A 12,368-nucleotide genomic window follows, 5' to 3' on the forward strand; every position below is an offset into this window, starting at 1 on the left:
CAGTGACGAGTTAACTTTTTTTCTAAATGGTAAACCGGCATAACTGTAGATACTGGGATAAGAAAAATCCACTCCTTTTTCGAGAGAATCATACTCAGTATCCTGAAAAAATTATAATGTATGAACAGAAATTTATGGTAACGAAATTATCGGGCCATTTTTTTTTGGAAAAAATGTAACTTGACAAATTGATCTATATCTACTCGAAAATATAAAATATCCTTCAATCGTCCAATCCTTGGAAAGCGAAGTGAATGAATGAATGTTGGGATACGAAACGAAAATAATTTGTATTTCCAACAACATGGAGGTTCCCCGCACTACGCTTTGACAGTTCGAGAGTAGCTATTAATGAACAGTTTCCGGGGATGTGGATTGGCAGGCGTGGTGCAATTAAACCACCCGCACAATCGCCAGACTTAACAACAAAGTTTTCTCCTTTGAGGCTATTTAAAAGCCAAAGTTTATAAAACCCCACCTGCAGATATTAAAGATTTAAAGGATCGAATTATTCGCGAGTGTAAAGATATCAGCAGACAAATACTTGCCAATGTTCGGGAGGAATTTCAAAACGGACTTTATTATTGACTCGCAAATAATGGAGAACATTTTAAGCGCTTAATAAAATAAATGAAGTCAATTGATTAAATTGTTTATTTTTTAAACCTTTTTCCACCCTTACTGTTTATAAAACGATAAACTTACATTTTTTTATTCACCGTTAGGTGGTAGATCGTATGCCCTTTAAAATTATGTATCACACTATAAGATTAGCATTATAGACAGATAGCCATTTGACATAAGTATGGCGTCAATAAAATATTTATAATTTTTAGACATTTTAGGTCACTTTTCGCTGGTATGTTAACCGATTTATTTTTTTCACGCGGTAGAATAGACATTTTAATGCCGCTTGCAACGATGTGTCACACGAAGAGTGTAAAGGAATTATTTATAATATTAGGCAAATTCTTTAAAAGCAAAGTAGGTTACATTTTATTTATTATAAACATTAATAGTTGGTTGCAATAATTAGTCGACCTAGTATAGCAGCTATTTGCAAAATAAGCTATATCGCGGCTCGTGTCTAATTAGGTAACTGTGACGCTGTTCAATTGCTTTTGTATGGAAATATTTTTCAATTCATTCAATAAACAGTTTTAGATGAGGAATCTTCTTTGTTTTACTTGCCCTAAGTACCCAGCTATTACATGGCGACCCTTGGCCAGTCGAATCATGGAGAAATAATAAGTTTTGTTGAGGAAAAAGATTATTCTGGGCTCGATTAAAAGTAAAGTGTTTCTTTTTTACTCATTTTTCCAAATACAGTGTACTGGCGATAAGCAAATCAACAAAATGGGGCAAAGCAAATCCACTCACCAAGATTTGACAGAAAATGGGGTAGTCAATTCAAACTTTGTAGTGCAGGAGCAAGAATACAACATTACAAAAGACGTCAAAGCAGTTTTGTACATAATAGTTATTTTGCTTATTGTGATGGTGATCATAAAGTCCTTTCAAATGTACAAGAAGCATATTAGGAAGCAAATAACTCGTGAGCTTGCTGTTTCTACGATTAACTTGGCCCAGTTAAGAAGAGATGCTGCCGCTTTAAACCCTATTATTAACCCTTAACCAGTCCAACGACAAACGACACGAGTTTTTTTTTAGTGACTAAAATAGTGCGCGTAAATCGAATGCAGCTATAGTAGTGCGGGTATACGAATGCAATTTTATCGGACAACCAAGGATAATCTACTGAGTAAGCCATAATTTTCAATTTTATTTTTATTCCTGTTTTTATAATTCTAGACGGGTGTGTCTAGTGATGCTTTATGTTTTTTGTTTTTTTTTAAGAAAAAAAGGGAATGCTATTTTATGCGTGTGAATTTTATATATTTTTTAATTGACAATATTATGCATCTAAGCAAACTATTCTAATAATATTGGGTTCTATGTCTTTAAACTGGGAAAGGACTAATAAAACTTTACTGGAATTTAAACAAGGGGCTATAAATAATTCCAAAAGGGCTATAAAAAAGGCCGTACCAAAAAATCCGGAAACAAGAGTCGATATTACGGACAATTTAGTAGAGTTATTCAATGAAACGACAGCCTTTATTAAGGATATTTGGGTGCAATTAGATAATCAGCAAAAGAATCAAACTAAGGACGTATTCCTTTTTATTAGAGATAAAGTAGTTAGGGCATTTGAGATATTAAAAGTTCCATATAAAGTACCATTAAGTTGTATAGAAAAAATTGATCCGTTAATTTTGGACGAGTATTATATATCATCGAGCGACGAGGAGGAAATAAATATGCCTTTGTCAAATTTAGAGTTTTTTAATTTAGCTGGGAAAATAGTACCTCAGGAGTTTGATGGCTCACATGACAGGCTACAATCATTTTTAGATGCTCTTACATTGCTTAATGAAAATTCGGGCGATCATGGAGCAAACGCAGTAGCCTACGTTAAAACACGACTTACAAGTAAGGCTCGAGGTTTAATAACTACCGAAGCATCCCTTACAGAAATTATAAACACTTTGCGTTTAAAAATTAAAGGAGAGAGTTCACAGCTGTTAACAACAAAGCTATTAAATTCTTTAAAAGCAAAGTAGGTTACATTTTATTTATTATAAACATTAATAGTTGGTTGCAATAATTAGTCGACCTAGTATAGCAGCTATTTGCAAAATAAGCTATATCGCGGCTCGTGTCTAATTAGGTAACTGTGACGCTGTTCAATTGCTTTTGTATGGAAATATTTTTCAATTCATTCAATAAACAGTTTTAGATGAGGAATCTTCTTTGTTTTACTTGCCCTAAGTACCCAGCTATTACAAGAGGGTTTCCATTTGATATATAAAAGTGAGTTTAGCTGGTGGTGATTAACAGAACTTTGTCAAATACAAAATTAAACGTCCCTCTGTACATATATCTAAATGAAGATGTTTTTTTTTAAGAAGGGATCAGGGAGTCGCGGTGCTCCAGAGCAGTAGTCAGGTACTTGTCTTTCAAATTCGTCAGGTGATCTACCAAGGGTTGAGCTTGGAGATCTCGCAGGATGTAAGTGTTGAGCACGTACCATGGTGCGCCTGACATAATCCAGAAAGGCCTGTTTTCCACTGCTTGGAGCCTCTGCATGTGGCGAGGTTGGATGTCTGCCCAAGTGGGGGAGGCGTAGGTGATAATTGGACGCATGTACATTTGGTAGATCTGAATCTCTGGTCTTTCGTGACAATTTGTTCCTGGGGTGGAGGAGGGAGTATAGGGATGATAGCTGGCCTTTGACCTTGCCAGTCTGGGCCTTGGCGTGTTTTTTCCAGGTCAGATTCCGGTCTAAAATTATACCTAAATAACGGGCCTGAGCGGACCAGCCGAGATTGGTGGTTCCCTATTTCAGATGGCCGGCAGGTGCTTTTTTACTCTTGGAAAAGAACGAAGGCCGTAACGCGCCCTCGTTAATAGGGGGGACCGCGCTTGCGTAGGTATGGAAATATTTTTATAGAAGAACATATCGAGTATATCTGGTGCACCATTTGTTGAGACGTGAGTAGGGCCATACATTAAATGGAATGGTTTCTGCCATTTCCTGTATGAGGAGACCCTTAGGATTTTGGCGCCTGCATCCGGAATCAAGGTGCTTGGCGTTCAAGTCGCCTTCTTCAAGATCTGGGTTTGGGGAGTGAAAGTGGTGGACTGATTTTTTGATAGCTATTAGAGTCCCCCCCATCTCTCTCGTCTAGCTTGTCATTCCTTATGACGTTTTAATTAGCCAGGGAGAAACGGTGTTGGAGCTTTAAGAACGTCTCTTGAATCAGAAGAACGTCAAGGGCGTGATCTTCGAGGAACCTTTGGATTTCCGCCTTTTTTCTGAAAATACTGTTGATATTGACAAAGGCGTTTTTTAAGATCGATGGTTTGAAACGTGGGGCGTTAGCCATTAAGCGAGTTGCGGAGCAGAGGAGAATGACTGCATGAATTGCTGTTGCATGTTTGACATAAAAACAGCGAACATTTGGTGCTGATCAGGAGACGTCACTGTATAGTCTCTGATGCTCCTATATAAGCTAAGAACCATTCCACGCTGAAAATGGCTTTTCTCTATAAACATAATATTGCTACAGAAGAGTGCAGTAGAGTGCTACAGAACGAGTGGGGAAACGATCGTGCGCCCCCATTTTCGACTCGCTGTATACAGAGCCGAGTATAAGCGTCGAACGTCGTAATTTCTAGGGTTCATGATTTTGACATACGGCCATTGTGCAGCCATGAAATTTTGACATCGACACAAGAGGGTTGCAACCTAGCCCCTTGTCTTTCGAGAGAAATTATGCCATAAGCTTACTGATCTAAGAATTAATGTACAGTGTTGTCAAAGTTATCAATTTTCCTTAAAACTTAGGTTACAATTTGGTATTCAATTAAAATGAAACAAATACGCACAGACTTTGCTTATGTTTATTAAGGAAAAAATTTACTTACTATTTTTTTAGGAAATTTTCCCTGAAAGCACAGGAGTCTCTGACTCAAATAGTGATGGGAAGAAAACTCGCAGGTCATGTCGAACCTGGACTGGAGGATGATTCTACAGGCGTGCTGTTTATACTCCCCAATGTCGTCCATAGTTGCATGAGAGAAACCTTTTGCCGAGATCGATATTTTTGAAATAATTTTGGGATGAAATGAGCTTAAGGAGGAGGCAGTGTCCCAGCACCGAGAAACCAGCCGATTCTCCGTCATTCCGGAATGACACAAGTGGTACACCGCACGACTTCTCGAAGCTTAGCGGAAATCTCCCAGAACAGCGCTCTGTCGAATATATAAGGACCGGATCGCCGGTTCAGTGAAGGTCGGAATATTGGCGCGAGATTTAAATAGTTGTAAATAGATATCTCAAGTAGTCGCGAGTGATCACATTTTCGTGAAGTGTGTAAATAAATTAGTTGACTGCACGATACACTCACAAGTGTGAGTGTATCGTGGTTGACTGTTTTAATTTACACCTAACGAACGGGAAAAACGCTACAGTATTTAGTTTAAATTGAATTTTTATTTTTACCTCATATTATCCCAAGTCATCTTATATTATCCTATAAATCTATCCGTGGTCTATTCCTTTGGGTCTTATTAAAAAGCTCACTCTGCCGGCTTAAAGAGTGTGCTCTTGTCTCATTTATGTTAAAATAGACTGAAGCTAGTAATCATAATTAATTATATGGTGATTGTAGATTGAAGCAAATAAAAATGTTTTATGCTACAACTCTTTAAAAGATGGATGAAGGTTTATTCTGAATCGAATTTAACTAATAAAATAGATAAATAGATGTTAATATATACAAGAATGCAACTGGCTGCATGGTTAAATTAGCCTCAATCCATAAAAAGGAGACAAATGTAGAATTAGTGAATAGAATTGATTGTTCCCTTTTACAATGGGCTATACTAATGCAGTTTATATGAATTGATTTTTATCCAATTGTCCTTCGACTAATATTCCAAGGGAAACTGACCACACTCAAACAATTGAAACAAAATCAGATTCTAATATAGATAAATTCGTGTCCATAACACTTTTGACAATGAAAACCACTTATATTCATAAATAATTCAGAGTCCTTTTAACTCATGCTTACAATTGTACGTGTTAATAATACTAGTAATATTTTTGTGTCACGATGTAAAAAACCTATCCGATTCGAATAATAAAACAGTTTATTAACATTATTAGTTCCAAGTTTTACACATTTATATTTGAATTACAAGTTTATTATTAACAAGACGCCGTCGTATTAATAATAAATCTGCAAAACATCCGAAAAAGAATTGCAAAAAATGCCATTCTGGACGGGAAATTTTTTGAGGTAAGAACTACTTTTATTTTTGAGCATTATGATTTTAAATAAAAATTATTCTCTAGGTCAAACAAATTATAGATTTTAACCATATTTGACGCTTTGTAAAAGTTGCCAACCAAAAATTAAAGAAATAAAGGGTTCCGTAATAACCACAACCAACTTCGTCAAACACTTAAGAACAACTCATCAGAATGCCTATACAGAGTATATTAAATATAAAATTAAAAATAAAAACAAAAAGGAAAATAAATTAAAAAATTCAATAACTAGTTCTGCAGCTGAGCAGCAAACTACTTTGCAAAGATATTTTGCAAGACAACAAGGGCCAAAAACAATAAATAAAACAGAATTCGAAAATAGACTGATTAGATTTGTAATTAACACCATGAGTCCATTATCAATAGTAGAAAATCCAAGTTTTAGACAGTTATTTAATGGATTTAATCTTGAATTGGGTAGCAGAAACACTTTGACTAGACGTATCTCAGAACTATTCAAAGAAAGGCAAGCAAAATTAAAATCCAAATTATTGAATATTCAATATGTTTGTACAACGGCTGACATAGCTGACATATGGTCAGGAAAAAAAAGAAGTTTTATTGGGGTTACCTGCCATTGGATAAATGAAGACTTTAGCCGTCAATAAGTGGTCCTGGCCTGTCAGAGATTTAAAGGTACTCATTCATACGATCGAATCGCTAGTATCTTAGTAGATATACATATGAGATACGGATTAGACACAAATAAAATCGTTGCAACTGTCACCGATAATGGGTCAAATTTTGTTAAGTCTTTTAAAGAATTTGGAGTTACACTACCTGGTATGCTTAATATTGATATGCAAGATAGTTTTTTTGATATTACCGAAATTAATGAAGGTAGTGGGAGTGGGTCTGATGAAAAGAATTTTGATGATCAAGACGCTGAGGAAATTACATTTGAAATCATTGGGTATGACGGTGAAGTTATTGAGGCTGTGCAAGTCACACTATTAATTTAATTTGCACTACTGACTGCAATAAAGCTATAAATGGCAACTCTGTTTTAAAATTAAGACACTCGCAGGCATTGACCAAATGCAATTCATTATGGAAGAAAGCGACATTTCCGAAATCTTCAGAGGTTATTTTAGAAATTCTAGGGCATACACTTTCTTTTCCTGGAGCCACACGTTGGAATTCGTACTATGATTCCATTAAAAAAATTGTAAACGACAAAATCAAAATGATTGATTTGTTTAAACGGTTAAATTTAAAGAATTATTTTTTTGAAAACGAACTTTTATATTTGGAAGAATATTGTCAAGTGATGGAACCATTAGCAGCTGCTTTAAATGTGTTGCAAGGCGAAAGTAATACGTTTTATGGTCTTTTGCTCCCATGTTTAGCTTCACTAAAAAATAAACTAGACAAGCAAAAAACAATTTCAAATTCACATCGCCGTTAGTTAAGGCATGCCTCGATGGATTGCAAAGTAGGTTTAAACTTTTTTTTACAATAGACGAACAAGTACATAGCGCTATTATAGCTTCGGTTGTACACCCTCAATTTAAATTACGCTGGTATAATGTTATTAGTAAAATATACCCTTTGTCTCCAAGTTTAACATCAATAGAAAAAATGGTGGTAAACCAAGCAAATAATTTTATTGATATTAAAAAAAATATAGATGAAAATTCTAAAAGGATTGCTTGTGAGTCTGTACATAATTTTTTTGACTTTGATAATTCTGAAGCACCTGATGCTGCTGAGAACGTTCCGTGGACAAGTTATCCTCAGAATGAATCCAGTTTTTCGGAAAAAGCAAATTTAATTAAAAACCAAGCCGAATTAGAGTATTTAAGGTATATTAGTGATTCGCAAACAAATTTAAATATGCTTGAAGATTACCCGACAATAAAAAAAATGTTTTAATACTCCACTTACTTCTTCCGCACCCGTTGAGAGACTATTTTCGTTTGCCACAATAATTAATAATCCAAGGAGGCATGCTTTATCTGATGGCAATTTTGAAAAAGTTTTCGTTTTAAAGAACTATGTTTAGCTTGGATTTTATGTTTCGTTGTTAGTTTTTTAGGTAGTTGTATTGCCAAAAAGGCTTTTGATATTTTTTTTTATTTTATAAAGAAACTAAAAAGTTTAGTTTAGTTTTAAGAATAACTTGTTTGTGCAATCCATTATACAAAAGTGTGCTTATTTTCTACGAATGTTTAATTTTAAGAATTTATGTTTATATAGTTTTCAAGTTCCTAACTTTCCCAAAAAGTTGTGATATTTTTGTTATTTAAGAAATAAACGTTATTTAGTTTTTTTAGAAAAAAAATTTTCGTTTTATTTTTGTTAAATTATAATGTTTATTAAAAAAACTATGTGCTGTGTAAAAAAAAGCTGTTTGTATAGGGTGGCCAAATAAGAATGCGAGGTACTGTATCTGGGAAACTATTCACCGTAGAAGCTTGCGATAAAAAATTTATGACTAAAATGGCCAAGAGAATGACCTGGAAAATATTTTTAAGTTTCTAAAATGGCCGCTAGGGGACGCAACTGCAATCTTGAATCTACAAAACTGATGTTTTTGTAAATTTTGCTGAAATAACCTAACAAAAAAATAACTGATTATTAAAGTAGAGACTAATCCAAACCTTTTTTATTTGAATAGTTTTGCTGTATCTCTAAAAATAAAGTGGTGGGGGGTGTTCAAAAGTTGGCTTAAAACACACCCTGTATACTAAAAACGCCTTAGCCGATTTTGCCAAACTTGGGCTAGTTGAAAAGAGCTATTATTAAGCTACGAATATTATTATATTTCATGTTTTTTTTATTTTACATCTCGCCGCTAGAGGGCTTTTTTTGGCTTTCTGACACAAATGACTAATTTTCTCAAAAAACTTAAATGCAATGTTATTAGTGGCGAAGCGTGAACTTTTTTTTCGGGTAGACAAACAATAAAAATCGTTAATTAGAAAAAAATGTGTATTCAATATTATTCACTTTAATAAAATAGAGAATGAATGCGCATGAAATATTAACTCAAAGAGAAAAATTATGTAGTGATATAAAAAAGAAAAAAATAATTACTACTAGCATAAAAAGATAGATAGATAAAAATAAATACTACTTACAAAAAAAACACAACTAAAATACAATTGCCAATATCGAACAGTCGTTCATAAAATAACCTTCTATACATCCAAAAATAAAAATACTATTTATTAAATTACTATAGCACGCGCCCCACCAAATGCGGAGATGTATTGCGGTCGACCAGATCAAGCGTGTTCATAAACAATAACCTTCAACAGCATAATAAAATAGCTGGTCGACTTCGATAGACAAAAGCTCGAATGTCTTTTTGCGAGTAAATTTTGCATACGTAATAGGCTGAATACTGATGCGGCCGGACCTCCGTCACCTGCTTGATGCATATTTGGTTCGATTAAATGCTCCAAATTTCGGAAGACAAATATCAATGTGTTTTCCTGGGGCTCGTATACATTAATTGGGTGTCAGCCCTGCATTTTTATTTTAATTAGTGTGTCAGGCGGGGCGCGCCTTAGATATTATAGATAGATAGATATTATAGCCGTTTAGATACTATATAATAATAGTAAGGAGAGCGACTACGTTCTGTGTTATTTTTTTAAAATTTTAATTCAACAATTACATGAAATAATTACGTAATAAATGAATGACAAATAACTGGATAATTTTGGGTAGACAGTGTCTACCTTGTCTACTCGTACGCTTCGCCACTGAATGGTATAAATTTTTTTATACAAAAAAATAGCTTAATGACGCCTAAATATGCTTGCGAAAACCGCATCTTAATATCTTCATCCTAACCTAAAATTTAGGCCAAAGAAAATTTTATATGGAAATCCCTTAATATTTATAAAAACTACAAAATAATTTATTTCAAATTTCTTTTATAATGTAAGTTGTGGCCCTATAAAGGACCGATTTTAAAAAGAAAGGGTTTTAATGCCCCCGTAAATGCTCGAAATGCTGACCATCACGCTCTATGCATTGCATTACGAATGCGGTTTTTCATATCTTCTCTAGTCGTAGGCTGAGTCTGAAATACAATGTCCTTTAACCGCCCCCATAAATAGAAATCAAGACAGGTTAAGTCTGGGGATCGCGGAGGCCTTGGAAACAGGCTTCCTCTTCCAATCCACCGCTGTTGAAAAATGTTATTAATATGCTCTCGCACAGTCCTAGCAAAATGTGCTGGACAACCATCCAACTGCAAAAACAAATTTTGCCGGACTTCCAGTGGCACATCTTCCAGCAACAACGGTAATTGATTTACCAAAAAGTCGAAAAAAACATTGCCATTTAGAGATTGCTCAAAAAAATATGGTCCAATAATGTCGCCTCCAAGTATACCACACCACATATTTAAACTCCAGCGGCCTTGGTGCTGAACTTCACGCAACCAATGCGGATTTTCTGCAGACCAATAATGCATGTTATGCAGGTTGACTCTACCGTCACTATTAAATGTAGCTTCATCGGTCCAAAGAATTTTAAATAAAAAATCTCTGTCTTCGCGTATCATGCCTAATATCCAATGGCAATAGTCCAACCTACGGTCAAAGTCTGCTTCTTCCAATGCCTGATGTAAATTAACATGATATAGGTGCATTCTATAAATATATTAAAAAAAAAGCTGAACTTAAATAAATCCATATATGGCGATGGCTATTAGAATTTACCTATTGTCCTTCAAAATATTTTGAATCGTTGTTCTTGATATGCCTAATTCAAGGGATAATGCTCTTGTGCTAACATGAGGATTTCCTTCAATATATCCCAGTACGCTGTTAATATTGTCCACATTTCTTCTAATTCTTGGCCGTTGAAACCTAGGCCGAAAACTACCATTGGCTCGTAAGTTCGCCACTAATCGGGGAAAAAATCTAACATCGCAAGGACTTCGATTTGGATAACGAGCAGCATAAACTCTTTTTGCTACTGCAGCATTTTGAAGACATTCAAAATAAAGCGCAAGCAAATCAACAGCTTCATCGTTCGTAAAACGCATTTTGCAAAAACAAAAAATGCTCAAGTAACGTAAAACTTTTGACAACTTACTATTGACAATTTGAGGAATGTTTATAATTTGAGTAGACATTTGTTTTGTTGCATTCCATGGCCTGCTTTCTAATAATAATTTTTTTCGTATTATATCCATAGTGAATATATAACATAAAATAGGTCTGATTTTTGATATAAGCATTATTAATACTTACCTTTTAGTGATATTACGTAATATTTTCAAAAATGGTAAATTTTGTTTTCAAAAGTAGTGAATTTTAAAAAATTCCAAAATAATTAGTATAAAAAAATTAAAATTTAAGGGTATAAAATATTCTTTGGCCTATATTTTAGGTTAGGAACAAGATATCGAGTTGCGGTTTTCGCAAGATTATTTAGACGTCATTTAGCTATTTTTCTATGAAAAAAAAATCATATCAACGCATTTAAGTTTTTTGGGAAAATTAGTCATTTGTGTCAGAAAGCCGAAAAAAGCCCTCTAGCGGCGAGATGTAAAACTAAAAAAACATGAAATATAATAATATTCGTAGCTTAATAATAGCTCTTTTCAACTAGCCCAAGTTTGATAAAATCGGCTAAGGCGTTTTTAGTATACAGGGTGTGTTTTAAACCAACTTTTGAACACCCCCCACCACTTTATTTTTAAAGATACAGCAAAACTATTCAAATAAAAAAGGTTCGGATTAGTCTCTACTTTAATAATCAGCTATTTTTTTGTAAGGTTAATTCAGCAAAATTTACAGAAACATCGTTTTCTAGATTCAAGATTGCAGTTGCGCCCACTAGCGGCCATTTTAGAAACTTGAAAATATTTTCCAGGTCATTCTCTTGGCCATTTTAGTAATAAATTTTTTTATCGCAAGCTTCTACGATGAATAGTTTCCCAGATACAGTACCTCGCATTCTTATTTGGCCACCCTGTACTATGGCAAATAAAGATATTTTTTTTTTGTTTATTTTTCAAAATCTTTTTACATTTTCCAGTTTTTTAAAAGTATTCGTACTCTTTACTCGTACTACCCGTATCCGTAGACTGCGTGTGTAAAGTTACTTACGAGTAAAATACTTACAAATACATTTTTTTGAGTACTCGTACATTATACGAATTCATTTTTTTTTACTCGTGCCCAACACTGCACGACGGTAATTTTATTATACTTATAATATAGATAACTTAAAAATACGCCCGACAAAATAATACTAATGTGTTTTGAACTAAACCGGTGAAGCCCACTAAGGCTGTCGTCCCACCAAAGATACACGACAGCGACGCCACATCGCCGCGATGTCGCCAGCGTGTATCTTTCGTGTCGAACCCATGTTTTAAAATCATTTTGTCCCCACCAACGCTGCGCCGAAGACACATCCAAATGCGTGTGGCCTTCGTGTTGCCGGGAGACTGGACGTGTCAAGCTGTGTGTGTTGACGTTTTTTTTTCATTTAT

General features: G+C 34.5%; 1 protein-coding gene across 1 annotated transcript; it reads right to left on the reverse strand.

The window, feature by feature from the left end:
* Positions 1 to 9,860: 9,860 nt before the first annotated feature.
* LOC126736372 (uncharacterized) lies at positions 9,861 to 10,982 on the reverse strand. The gene is made up of 2 exons (XM_050440697.1): positions 10,582 to 10,982; positions 9,861 to 10,512 (listed from the first exon to the last, which is right to left on the reverse strand). Exons 1-2 carry the CDS (start codon positions 10,908 to 10,910, stop codon positions 9,876 to 9,878), a joined length of 966 nt encoding a protein of 321 aa, XP_050296654.1. The 5' UTR covers positions 10,911 to 10,982; the 3' UTR covers positions 9,861 to 9,875.
* Positions 10,983 to 12,368: the final 1,386 nt, after the last annotated feature.

Source organism: Anthonomus grandis, chromosome 5, assembly GCF_022605725.1.
Source record: "Anthonomus grandis grandis chromosome 5, icAntGran1.3, whole genome shotgun sequence".
NCBI lineage: Eukaryota > Metazoa > Arthropoda > Insecta > Coleoptera > Curculionidae > Anthonomus > Anthonomus grandis.